At 37.4% G+C, this 13,999-nt stretch overlaps 1 protein-coding gene across 2 annotated transcripts; it reads left to right on the top strand.

The window, feature by feature from the left end:
• The first annotated feature begins 3,779 nt into the window (after positions 1-3,779).
• LOC143624151 (nuclear pore complex protein NUP43-like) lies at positions 3,780-6,599 on the top strand. 2 transcript variants are annotated; one of them, XM_077094878.1, is made up of 5 exons: positions 3,780-4,432; positions 5,318-5,377; positions 5,507-5,741; positions 5,880-5,953; positions 6,255-6,599. In XM_077094878.1, the coding sequence occupies exons 1-5, from the start codon at positions 3,815-3,817 to the stop codon at positions 6,306-6,308; spliced, it is 1,041 nt and encodes a 346-aa protein (XP_076950993.1). In that variant the 5' UTR covers positions 3,780-3,814; the 3' UTR covers positions 6,309-6,599. The 2 variants fall into 2 exon arrangements, with proteins under 2 accessions (XP_076950993.1, XP_076950992.1); XM_077094877.1 differs by having other exon boundaries at positions 3,780-4,431; positions 5,308-5,377; positions 6,255-6,598.
• Positions 6,600-13,999: the final 7,400 nt, after the last annotated feature.

Raw genomic sequence — 13,999 nt, 5'->3', positions numbered from 1 at the left:
CTTAAATCTCTCGAACTTATGCTCTGATACCAACTTGTAAGGCCCCGAACCCGGTAGCCTTACTTTAGCGTCGGATTTACTCATAAACACAGTTCTTACAAATCAGAGTTCATTAAAACTTTTGCGGAATATAAAAACTTTCATGAAACGTTACAGCAATCCAAAACTTGCGTTAATTAAACATTCTTGTCTTTCAAAATAAACGTCAATTACATTAAAACATCTTGAGTCTTCAGATGCCAGTCTCCTATTCGCCTACCATGTGCCCGCTCAAGCTAGTTGTCTCATTCTACTCACCTGCGTGCATACTAAAAGTCAGCTACGCTGAGCGAGTTCTAGTTAATCGGACGCCATAGAATACATACACATACATACATATCCGAAGATACATATCCATACTTAACTAGTTACCCTTCTGTTCTACATACATACTTACTACCATACATACATACATATCTACAATCACTAACCTCAGTCTACCGAGAGTACGTTCATAGTCCGCCGTCTATACCTGTACTCGAGGTCGTGAACACGTAAAAGGTCCGCAGTCCTTACCTATGTTCACCATTTATGGTACGTGCAAGGTCCGCAGTCCTTCCCAATACCATCCTACATCCACAACACGTACAAGGTCCACAGTCCTTCCCTATGTTGCAACCTGAACCATAGCACGTACGAGGTCCGCAGTCCTCCCCTATGCTACCACAATACAAATATAGCACGTATAAGGTCCACAGTCCTTTCCTATCCCATCCTACATCCACAACACGTACAAGGTCCACAGTCCTTCCCTATGTTGCAACCTAAACCATAGCACGTACGAGGTCCGCAGTCCTCCCTTATGCTACCACAATACAAATACAGCACGTATAAGGTCCACAGTCCTTTCCTATGCCATCCTACATCCACAACACGTACAAGGTCCACAGTCCTTCCCTATGTTGCAACCTAAACCATAGCACGTACGAGGTCCGCAGTCCTCCCCTATGCTACCACAATACAAATACAGCACGTATAAGGTCCACAGTCCTTTCCTATCCCATCCTACATCCACAACACGTACAAGGTCCACAGTCCTTCCCTATGTTGCAACCTAAACCATAGCACGTACGAGGTCCGCAGTCCTCCCCTATGCTACCACAATACAAATACAGCACGTATAAGGTCCACCGTCCCTATCTACGTTTACATCTATCATCTACTTTACGTATAAGGCCCGCAGTCCTTAACTACGTTGTCGTCTGTTATCTGTAACCCGTATAAGGCCCACCGTCCCTATCTACGTTTACATCTATCATCTACATTACGTATAAGGCCCGCAGTCCTTAACTACGTTGTCGTCTGTTATCTGTAACACGTATAAGGCCCACCGTCCCTATCTACGTTTACATCTATCATCTACATTACGTATAAGGCCCGCAGTCCTTAACTACGCCATCACCAGCCGAGTCTATGTCCGACAAAAGCTAGAGGGATTTGCCATCCTAACTTACTATGTCGAACGTAGAACTCACATACCATTCGTGTACCTGTATACACATACTTCACATATACAATAATTACATTATAGCATAAGAACACTCTAGGCGTTCTTTACATCATTCATTTAACAACCATACCTCTTGTCGATACGTGCAATATCCGAAGATCGTTCACGTACCGACAAGCAATCATTCATATCCATCACATATATCACATATGGCATACACTTATCACTTAGGATAAATGTATTAACAACACATCGAGTATGCACACAGCCCCGAAAACATAACAAGGAATGGGGCTAGAAACTCACCTGAACTCTGCTTCTTCCTCCGATAGTTGTAAATCCCTTCTTTAACTGAGCTCGGCTGACTGTATAAGTTACACGTATCAATACTCGCCTGATTTAATCTGGTGGCCTAGTATTAGCTTACTTTTACTTATCGTTTTTAATTTATTTTCTTATCGAACTTAACTTTAGGCGAAGTTAAACCTTAAGCGAACTTAGCTTTAGGCGAAGTTATCAGTCAGGCGAACTTGGCCGTAGGCGAAGTTATCAATTAGGCGAACTTGGCCTTAGGCGAAGTTACCAATTAGGCGAACTTGGCCTTAGGCGAAGTTACCAGTTAGGCGAACTTGGCCGTAGGCGAAGTTGTCATCAGGCGAACTTAGCTTTGCAGGCGAAGTTCATCAGGCGAACTTAGCTTTGCAGGCGAAGTTGTCATCAGGCGAACTTAGCTTTGCAGGCGAAGTTCATCAGGCGAACTTAGCTTGCAGGCGAAGTTGTCCAGCTGCAGGTACTGTTCGTCCTTAAATCCCTTTATCATCTTCGTTTCTTAACCAAATAACTCGATTTAGGTATCCACGGAATCGTCTGACCAGCGCCTACAAACCCCAACCATCAAATCGACCTAACATCGATGTTTAAAGGGTGCGATTTAGGCATATAGGTTACGGGTTCTTTTATCAATCGATTTACCCATCAAATCATATCCATTTTCAGTAAGTTTAGCTTTGTTGGATTCGTTTTTACCATACAAACACGAATCTATCATTTCTATACTAATCCAAACCTAAACGAACAAGTTCTCGATATAAACGTACCGTAAATGACTCGAACTACGAACACGAGCTGGTCTTGTTGCTTTGGTTCGTCACGACGATCTAGCACCAACGAACTCGGGTCCTCGCCTTTGGATCTTGGTTCGGGTTGTGTGTGTTTTGGAGTGTGTAGAGATTAGGATGGATAAATGGATGGAATGGAAAGGATTGGGGTTTAAGGGGGTATTTATACTCCCTTAAGCCCATGGACCGAAGGCCCATATTTCCTTTTGGTCCATATCTAATCCCATCTAATTATCCTACTAAGTCTTCATATTTTGCTATTATTATTATCGTTCCACTAACTCGTTTATTTCACCCGACAAAATAATATAATAAATATTACTTTAGAAATTTCGGGATGTTACAAGTTGAGACCTCGTAAATCTATTTTCAAGTTCTTGAATTCGCATATCCAAAACCGTATTAAAAACTTCAACCTCAAAATGATGATTATGTTGAGCATGTTTATGTTTGATGTTTCTCGTTCAACCAAAAGAAAAAATTAAAGTTAATGGTTTTTATTTGATTTTGGCTACAAACTTTGTTTAGGCTTTATGTGATTTGAACTTTTAAATAATAATTTTGTTGAGCTTATTTTTCTTTGAGTCTGTTTAATTTAATGTCTCGTTCAAACAAAAGAAAAAAAAAGTTTAATGATTTTTATTTGCTTTAGGCTATAAACTTTGTTCGGGCTTTGTTTAGTTTGAACTTTTAAATTGATTGAGCTCTAAACAAATAGGGATAACGTAACATTTTTTTCAGGGGTAACGAAATACGAAAACCGACCAAAAAAAAAAAATTACACTATGGCGACAAGTTGAGGGGTAGCGGATGCTACCCCCGGTTGTGAACTACATCCGCCACTGGATGAACGTATTATGTAACACCTGTAGTATTTCCGTAATAACGTCTCCACCTTTAGTATTGTCCCTGCCTTCCGGACGTTTGGTGTATAGGATGACTATATTGTATACCTCATGGCCTTATACGTAAATTAGGGGTGTATTTTTTATCCATACTTGAATACCAAACACGTCCCGAAGCCACCAAAACTTGAATTAGAAAATTCCTGAAAAACCTGAACACGAATAAACAAAACTCGACCAATCCTAACCTTAAATGAGTTGATTATCAGGTCATTTTTCTCAACAAAACTCTTCCATTCCACTCTCCACCTCCATCTCCATCTCCATCTCCATCTCCATCCTAAACCCCTACAACAATAACAATGGCAACAACAGAAACCCCAAACCTAAAGCAATTCCAGCGACTCCCACAATCCACCTACATCGACTCCCTCCGCTTCCTCCCACCTCTCTCCGCCTTAGACCGCTACGTCGTCGTTTCTTCCTTCAATTCCGATTCCAACCAACCCTCAATCCAACTCCATTCCATTCACTCTCAAACCCTGACCCTCCACTCCTCTTTCACCCCATCCTCCCGAACCACTTCCTTAAAAGTCGCCCTCCAAAACCCACTCATCGCCGCCTCCACCGTCACCGGCTCCCTCCACATCCTTTCCCCCAACCCCATCCACGCCTCCTTCGATTCCGAGGTCTCGCTCCCCGAAAACACCCTGCATTTGGGCCCCATTTCCGGTTTGGATTTGCAGGATAATGGGGCCGCGTGTGTCAGTGTGGGGGAGGATGGGAGGGTCAATTTGATCAGTGTTGGTGATTCGGGTTTGGAGTATCGGAGGGTTTTTGATAGTAGAGGGTTGGTTTCGTATACGGCCGCTCGGTGGGCGTCGCCTACCGACTTTGCGACTGGCGGGTTGGGGAATTCGGTGCAGTGGTGGGATTTGAGGAGGCCCGGAGGGCCGGTTTCGCAGTTTAAGGGCAATTGGTAAGTTAAATTGATGCGGATTCTGTTGTTATAATGTTAGTATAAGTTGACGCTGATTTTTATTCTGTTACAGTAGGGAGAGAATATTGCACTTGTAAAGGGTTATGTAGAATTAGCTAGGCGCTAGCCAGGTGATAGGTTAGGGATTAGCCGATTAGCGATTAATTGGGTATAATCCAGATTACTCGGATTGGAATTTATATGTAATTTTTCAAATATTCATATATATATCAAAAATTATATGTAAGATTTTCAATTTTGACCAAATAGCAATTAGTCAGCAACTAGTTAGTGGGATACCAACTAATGATTAATCGTGTATTAATTGGCGCCTAAGCAGGATTTTTACAACCATGCTTATAGTTAGGATTTGTAACGGGTTCTGTATGTATTTATTGTATCTCAATTTACAAGTGAACAGCTTATTGGGTTTCCCATCGTTTGGTAGTTTTTACACTTGTAAAGAAAGTTTAATCCCGAACGGCCGAACTGTTAGAAACGAGTTAAAGATTTAGCTGAAGCATAGTGATATATTGAAATTGTACGTGTATGCCATCACTTTTCCCAAGTGCACTTATATCTGCATTCATTCATTTGTACACCTTTGATAGATGTCACTCATGTCAGCAACAATGGTAAATCTACTAATGCAGTAGCGTTTATCTATCTGTTATTATAATGCATATGTTTTAGAAGCTATTGGTTTTCATATTTGTAAAATGTAAGTCTCACATTTATGACTGCTTCAACTTGATACGACTCTCGTTGTCATAATTTTTTACTTTGGTATGATAAACCATGTACTGTTATTGCTGTAAATGATTTAGACACTTTCATGCCTTTTATGCCTTATGACTTTGTAAGAGCCTATTACAGGGCTCAGGGAGCTACTTCCGGGATTGTCCATTCTATTGATATTCATCCGTCACGAAAGCACACGTGTCTGGTGAGTGAAGTTTGTTACCCTTTTCCCACAACTATTTTAGTTTATCTAGAAAAACGCACTTATCAAGTATAACTTTTTAAGTTCAATTCAAAACATTATGTGTGTAATTTTTTTTTTAACAATTTGAAGGCAGGGGGTTCGTATGGTACTGTATTTGCATGGGATCTTAGAAGGCCACAGCAGCCAATAGTTCTTTCAGGAATTGATAATGGAGAGACCACAACATGTATATCTGAAAGTGATGTGTGGGAGGTTCAATACGACACGTATATGAGCACTTCAGATCATGCTAAACTATCATCGAAAGGAGTGTTGCCTGCTATGATTTGCTCAGAAGATGGGATTCTTGCTGTTCTTAAACAAGGTGGATAATATTATATAACTTTATTTTAGTTTTCATAAGCGAACTACTTTTTGGCATACATAATTTATTCAGACTGGATAACTACATTATAATTCTAGTTATTAGATACTAAGTTAGTGTGGATGCTTATTTTTGTAGGTGAAGAACCTACTGAACTACTGACTGAAAACTGTGCCATTAATTGTTTTGACATTGATCGACAGAACCCCTCGGTAAGTTGAAATTAACATCTCATGGTGTGTTTTTTATAGTTGATTCTTGTTCTATTAGTATTTTTACAATTGCTCTTAGTTCTCCTTTTACTTCAAAACTTTGTTGCTGGGATTCATTTCTAATTTAGTCATTTGTTTCACATGAACTGATGAAAGTTTCATGGTAAGTAGGGGTGTAAACGAACCAGCCTGTCCAGAGGTTGTCTAGGCTTGAGCTTAGCTTGTGAGTAGTTTTTTAAGCCTGAGATCGAGCCAATTAATATTTATTAATTCATATTATACTGATTCTCATTCGTTATAGGATGTGATATGCGGTTTGGAATGGGAGTCTATTGCTCTCTTGACAAGGGCATAGGTTTAATGATCAATATGAAGTTAGATACTGCTGATGAAACTGGAGACGGTTTCCTGTCACTGCTGTCAACTACGAGACTTGTTTTTATGCCAAATAGTTGTTTGTTGCATAACTGAACATAGGCAAAAGTGAAACTTGTTTCATCCAAGAATGATTTGTATGTTGAAGATTTTGTACAAGAATGTGAGGTAACCGATTATTCTTCTGCTAAGTCATTTGTTTCTGATTTCCTTTCAAATTGAGTTGTAGTTTGAAAAGTTGATGGTTATCATTTGTGAGTTGCTTGTTGGATCCTCAAATAGTTTATCAGGTTTCCTTTTTTATGAAATAGTAACCGGCTTCTAATAATATTCCAACAATACTCACTTTTTAATTTTGTTAACCATAAAAACCAGTCATGTGTTAGACTATGTTTAGAGTTTAGTGGTTTTAACTAAATGTTTAGTTAAAATGGCATCTAGGCATCATGTAAGCAAAAAAGAATTCACTAAAACTCCTTAAAAATCAAGTGTAATAGTTTTAACTAGTTGTATTTATTACTCAACTAGGTTATAAGCCGTGTACTATATGGGGCTGAGTATCAAACATTTCAAAATTAAGAATGAGTTGAAGCATGATATACTATTAAACATTAATTATTTATAATTTGTTGACGCACTATTAGAAAAATAAAACAATCAAATGATGTTAGAGCATTCTTAATCTATCCACTATCCCAATCTTTATAATTACATTAAAAAAACATTACATTTCTCTCTTTTGTTTAATTAAATAATATGTTTTTATACTTTTTTCATTACACTTCTCTTTTACTCACAACCAATTCAACAAATTACATTTTCTAATAGTGATATTTTGTAAATTTGAGAAAACAAACCCCTATTTATTTTTTAAAAATGAATAGGGGTTTGTTTTCTCAAATTTACAAAAAATCACTAAATTCTATTATATAATTTACACTCACAATCATTCAAAATTCGACCTTATAATTTGCAAAATTCTCTCATATAATATTGAGTGATATAATGAGAATGCTCTTAAAGAGCAAGTTTCAACAAAACATTTTCCACTCCACAACCTAGGGCTGAGCACGGTTCGGTTCGGTTTTTAGGTGAAACCGAAACCGAAAATTCGGTTTTTCATATATAAAAACTGTTCGGTTTCGGTTTTTCGGTTTCGGTTCGGTTATATTAGGTTTTTTTTTATTTTTTCTTGTTTTGTTTGTTTCGTTCTATTAATTGTTTTATGCAACTAGTTTCTATGTACAAAAATAAATATTAACATTTACTATTCATTTCACAAACTTTAATTTCTCTTACAAATCTATTGAACCAACAAACTCCTAATTTGTTTCGGTTGTTGTCGCATATGACTTAGTATAAATATATTTAGCAATCATTTAAATTATTTATTTTAATATACCAAGTTAATCGGTTCGGTTTTTTTCGGTATTTTTGAAATGGGTAACCGTATCGAAACCGAAATTTCGGTTTTCCAAAAAAACAAAAAGCAAAAAAAAAACGTCGGTTAATGCTTCAGTTCGGTTTTTTCGGTTAATTCGGTTTCGGTTCGGTATTTTCGGTTTTCTACTCACCCCTACCGCAACCAAATGATTTACCGGGACATACATATAAAAAAGTTAAACTTAAGATGGATTAGGGTTTGAAAGGATTGCGACAAACTGGTTTGAAAATTGAAACCATAACAGAATTGGACAAAAACTAATTTTGATTTTTGTTGACCTAATCAGGAATCGGTTTAAGAAAGAAAAGAAAACCGTGTTGTACACCTCTCTTTGAATCTGCCCAAAAGGAGGGTGTAACAACTCGTCCCTATTTAACACCTGGGTGCTTAGAGGTCTTGACTTTGAACACATAGATTACACACAATGATCAACATTCCATTTATTCAAGTCACACTACTAAGAATTTTATTTACAACAAGATTACCAAAATTTCTCTTTTTAAAAAATTAAAAAAAACTCGCAGCTATTATAAGCCAAAAGTCTATGATATCTCATCATGCTCCCCACTAACAAAACCATAACATTATCAGCTGATGGGCTAATCGTGATTTCCATACCCGTTACCCAATGCAGCTCCACCATCGTACATATCTGATTGGGTATACTTGAAGTCTACTCTCGATCAAAGGTATTTCACTTCCGAAACGTGGCGGGGTAAATCTCATGGGATATATTGATTTGGATTGACTTGGGTGTATACAAGACGATCACGAACCGGTTATATTTTACTTCTAGGAGTGGCTACTATTTCTTGGAAATTGAAAAGGCCATAAGTTTTATCTAGGTCTTCTGAAGCTGAATATCGGTCTATGGCATCGACGATCAGTGAAATTTTATGGTTTCGATGGCTTTTGAAACATTTGGATGTCAACCAGGCCGACCTAACCCAACTATCTTGTGATAATCTTGTTGTCAAACACAGCAAATAATCCAGTGTTTCATGAACGCACGAAGCATGTCGAAATGGATTGTTACTACGCCAAAGAATGTGTTGAGTCAAAGGATATTGATCCGTTACACATTAATACTAAGGAACAAGTTGCTGACTTGTTCACGAAAGCTCTTGGTGCTAGATAATTGCGAATTCTACTTGACAAGTTAGGCATTTGTAATCTCCATGCTCCAACTTGCGGGGGAGTATAGAAGGATATAGTTATCCAAAATTTATCGATTTATTCTTGTATCTATATCTTTTGGGTATTCTCGTTTTAGTTGAATGATTATGAAATAAACCGACCAAATTCCTTATGTAGACCAAGTAAGCTTTGCAATGGATGATGATGATTAATTATGATTAGGTAGTATATTGGGCGGACTCCATCGCCAAAGTGATGGGGATGAAGTTTTTGATGTTTGTGACGGTGATAACAGGGTGAAGCTTTGAGTCCATGGTGGGAATGATGAGAAGGAAGACAGGGATAACAAGGACCAGTTGAAGAGAAGGGAAAGGAAGCCACAGGCAAGGGGGCAACTAGGGTTGGGTGTTTCTCGATGATACCATAATAAACAAATATTGTTGGCTCAATATTTCATTCACATCGGGACCATACAAGGTGGTTTTAGACATGTGCAGGCCCCCAAACCAGAAGGGCCCCAATTTTTTTAAACTTGCAAGGATCGGCACATCAATAGTTTAACTTGTAAGTTATTGACTAAGGTACAAACTTTTTATTAATTGGGCTTTACCCATTAGTACCTCATGGTAGAGGTGCACAAATCAGGTATTATGAAAAACCGAGTTCGGGTATGGAACCGGGTTCAGGTATGATCGGGTATTGGAAAATCGGGGTAGTAACAATAATCGGGTCGGGTTCGGGTCGGGTATTGGCTTGAAAAACCATACCCTGTGTACCGGGTTCGGGTAGTGTATTGAACCGGGTCTTCAATACCCGGGTATTTGAAGACCCTATTTTCGGGTATTGAAAAAACCCGTTTTATGGGTTTTGAATACCCTATTTTCCGAGTATTAAAAAAACCCATTTTCTACAGTTTTCTTCTGTTAACGGGTCTGCTTTATTTTTTTATCCTAACTCCATTATTTTGCATACAAACTTCAAAGTTCATTCAAACATACATAAACAACTAAACAATGATACAAAAAACATATATTTTATGTGTTTACAATTGTTGTTTGGTATTCAAAAGGTGTTGCTCTAAACAAGTATTTATATCATATACGTGCTCCAAAAACGATCCGTTGGAGAATGACTATAGATCTGTGGACAACCACACAAAAACATGTGCACAAACACTAATATCCTAGCATGCAAAAAATTCGTTTCGGGTATGCAAAAAATCGGGTTTCGGGTATAACTAAAACCGGGTTTCGGGTATAGCTAAACCGAGTTTCGGGTATACCTAGAAGCGGGTTTCGGGTATTATCGGGTTTAGATCGGGTACGGGTTCGGGTATTAAAAACCCGGGTTTTAAAAAAACCGGTTCCGGGTTTTTTTTCCAAGTCCGGTTCCGAGTTCGGGTTTTTTGTGCACCTCTACCTCATGGAGTCATGGCAATGTAAGATAACTAACATATTGTATCACCTCAATTTATAAGTTCAGTTGTAGGCGTGTAGCTGAACTTTTGTCACACAACCGATGTGGGATGAGAAACTAAAAATGATTTCACGGCTGAATCTGATCTCACGTTCTGATGTCTTATATTTACTTTGTCAATTAGAAATGTAACTCTTTAATTCCATCTAATAAAATAACATTCCTCTACTATTTCTTTTTATTTGATTATTAAAGACTTCAATTATATAAAAAAGAAATGAGACGATTCAGAGGTATAAGATGGAGGTATAAAAGTTAGAAAATTTATGAATGCTTCGGTTTCAGTTAATCGAAGCTACACAAAAATTTACCTTAACTGTGGAAAATTGTTCTCTTGTTCTGAAATTATGCCTTGAAATATAATTTAATTAGGTTTATCCGTTTATCGACTTATCTGTATATATACACGTTAAATTTTTATAACTTGTATAAGGCTCATGAAAACTATCAAGATCTCAGGGACGGCCATGGGACAATATATATGTCACAAATGCAATCTCCTATAAGGATATATATATCTCAATAATAAATACTATGCATATCAAAATAAATATGTGTTACAAATATGGAGTTTTTTTTATCAAAATAGGGTGGGTGAAAAACTTATTTACTATGATAGATGATTTTAAAAGTATTTACCAAATTAGGTGATTTTTGAAAACCCCACCCCATCTTACTCACTCTTACTTTTATTAGAGAAAAATATTTTCTTTACAAAGTTTTATCTAAAACAAGATGGAAGTAATATAAAAAAAAATTGAATTGAAAATTTTTAATATTTTTTTCATTTCATTTTGTTCAAATTATTTAAAAAAAAGATGTTTTGAAAAGTTAATATAATAAAAAAAACAATTGTAAACAACTCCCTCGCAATCGAATTGACATTTCATTACTTAGGTGGTGCAAAATTAGTAACGTTTAAATGATTTTTTAAAACAAAAAAATCTTATGTTGTTTTTAACTAAACAAAACGTTTATTAGAATATATATATATACACACACACACGAAAAACACTTTTAATTTAAGGGATAGAAAAGCTCGACTAAAAAAGAAAGTACATGGTTGTAAACCGAGTCGGCTTTGCGAAGCTCGTTTACATATATATGAGCTTTTTCCGAATCAACTTTAATCAAACGAACTTCAAACAAGCCGCAAACGGCGAGCCACGAACATTTAAAACATTCCTATAGTTTTTTCAAGCTAATCCTTTTCTCTTCATTAAGTTAAAGAGACGTTTATTCAGACAACAACCAAAATATTTATATTTTTTACACTAATATTTCTACCATCATGTTTCCAAACAACAACCAAAATATTCTCGGTTTCGGTCAATATGCCCGTCAAGCCAACCAAAATCCACAACCGAACCAATCTACCGCCCCGACGCCAACCGTACCCGTCCCGCAAATGTATGACCCGCAAATGGCCGCGTACTTTGCACTTCTACAAAACTCTATGCCAAATGCGGTGCCCGGTTTCCAAAACCCAATGACAAACATTTTTTCGGGTTCGGGTTCCCAACCCGCCCCGGAGACCCAACCCGGATGAATCGAACTAGGAGTAGCGGTGTCTCGGACACGGACGTCATGGATAACGCGTTGGTTGAGTTTCAACGTAAGGTCGGCGGGACCTTCAACTACTTTGGCATTTGGAAAGACCTCTTGAGGTTTCACCCAAAATAGGGCTTGGTGTTGGATGCCGAAGCCGAAGCCGAAGGCGAAGGTGGTCCGCGTAAAAAAAAGTCTAAAACATCATCTTCGGTTGATCCAGACACGCCCCGTTCCGACGCTCGAAACTTCAACTTAAGCGATAATGACCCCGTGAATACTACCGACATGCCTCGGCCGGGGGTAGAAGAACCAAAGACAAAGGAAAGGGGAAAGGGGCCGGTTCGTCGTCGGCAACGGGTTCGAATCCCGAATTGGAAAGCCAATTCCAATTAATGAACTCTCGACTCCAAGATTTACACCAACTTGGAACCCAACGACTTCAAGTAAATTTGGACGCCGTCGACCTACTTCGAAGGAATGAGATGGACAAAGACATCGAGATTTTATCAAACGAGCTATCCGAAGACGACCCGATAGTCCAATCTCTAAAAGCCAATCGACGAGCGAAAATTTTAGAAAAATATAAATGAGTTTTAGTTTTATTAGTATTATTTATGTTTTTTTTTTATTTTAATTTGATGTATTTTTTTTAATTTAGTTTAAGGTATTTTTTATTTGGAAGTTTAATGTAATTTTTAATTTTATGTTTATTTAAATGAATTATTATTTAAAAAAAACAAATAAAATTATAATGACTGGGCGCCACGTGGCGCATAACCCATGGATGTGGAGAGTTATGACTACAGTCTGTTTTTGTACAAAACCATAAGACCATGTGTAGTCATAAAGCTCCACATCCAGGGGTTATGCGTCACGTGACGCCCAGTCAGAGTTATGCCAACATCAAAGTGACGTCAACTGATATGAACCTTTATGTACTTAATTGTTTGTATTTTGTAATTGCTCGGTTGTTAACTTTTGTGTGTGTAAAACAGAGAGAGAGACTCATTAGTTGTTTGTTTGTATTTTTTTAGGGGTTTTGGGGGGGGGGGGAGGGGGGGGGGGTCTTAATCTTTTTGAATTCTTATTGATTTTAGTCACTCTTCTTTTTTGAATTCTTATTGATTTTAGTAACTCGTTGATGCCAACTTGGTTACTCACTTATTGTGTTTCTATTCATTAGATTGTTTTATGTAATTATGTTGCTAGTGTTTGTTATTGCGAACTTGCAGTTAAACTGAGTCAGTTGTTCTTCAAAACACTAGATCCCAACATATAACTTCTGACAAGTAATTAACTTTTTGCCAAAGTTTCATTTTGACACAATTAAAGTGATCATATTTTTTATGAACATTTTCTTACATCTAAAATGAGTAAACTGCGGTATTCGTCCATATGGTTTGTTCAAATATGCGATTTAGTAGTTTTAAATTTGCGATTTTCGTCCCTGTGGTTTCAATTTACTTGCAATTAAACCTGAATTCACTAATCACGTTAAATCTAATCGTTAGACCCATCAGTGTGTCCCTCACGTGAGGAGCAGTTTTGTCATCTTTTTCACAAAATAAACCCCCCGTCCTAATTCTCAAGCCCCCTCACGTGAGGGCTGAGTTGTATTTGGGGAGAAAAAGGACAAAATAGCGTCTCATGTTAGAGGCTCGCTGATGGGTTTAACAATGAAACTTAACGAGGTTAGTGAATTCGGGTTTAATTGCAAGTAAATTGAAACCATGGGGATGAAAATCGCATATTTAAAACAGAGAGAGAGACTCATTAGTTGTTTGTTTGTATTTTTTTAGGGGTTTGGGGGGGGGGGGGGGGGTTCTTAATCTTTTTGAATTCTTATTGATTTTAGTCACTCTTCTTTTTTGAATTCTTATTGATTTTAGTAACTCGTTGATGCCAACTTGGTTACTCACTTATTGTGTTTCTATTCATGAACTTGCAGTTAAACTGAGTCAGTTGTTCTTCAAAACACTAGATCCCAACATATAACTTCTGACAAGTAATTAACTTTTTGCCAAAGTTTCATTTTGACACAATTAAAGTGATCATATTTTTTA

The sequence above is a fragment of the Bidens hawaiensis genome, unplaced genomic scaffold (assembly GCF_021521415.1).
Source record: "Bidens hawaiensis isolate Kalapana, Puna unplaced genomic scaffold, B.hawaiensis_p1.1 tig00003698_1, whole genome shotgun sequence".
Taxonomy (NCBI): domain Eukaryota; kingdom Viridiplantae; phylum Streptophyta; class Magnoliopsida; order Asterales; family Asteraceae; genus Bidens; species Bidens hawaiensis.
This window is presented reverse-complemented; position numbering and strand designations above follow the sequence as displayed.

Excerpts from the sequence above, each read along its gene's own strand:
- LOC143624151 (XM_077094877.1), top strand. The coding sequence starts at position 3,815 with ATGGCAACAACAGAAACCCCAAACCTAAAGCAATTCCAGCGACTCCCA. Across the intron at positions 4,432-5,307 it reads TCGCAGTTTAAGGGCAATTG|GGCTCAGGGAGCTACTTCCG; the intron begins GTAAGTTAAATT and ends AGCCTATTACAG. Across the intron at positions 5,378-5,506 it reads CACGAAAGCACACGTGTCTG|GCAGGGGGTTCGTATGGTAC; the intron begins GTGAGTGAAGTT and ends AACAATTTGAAG.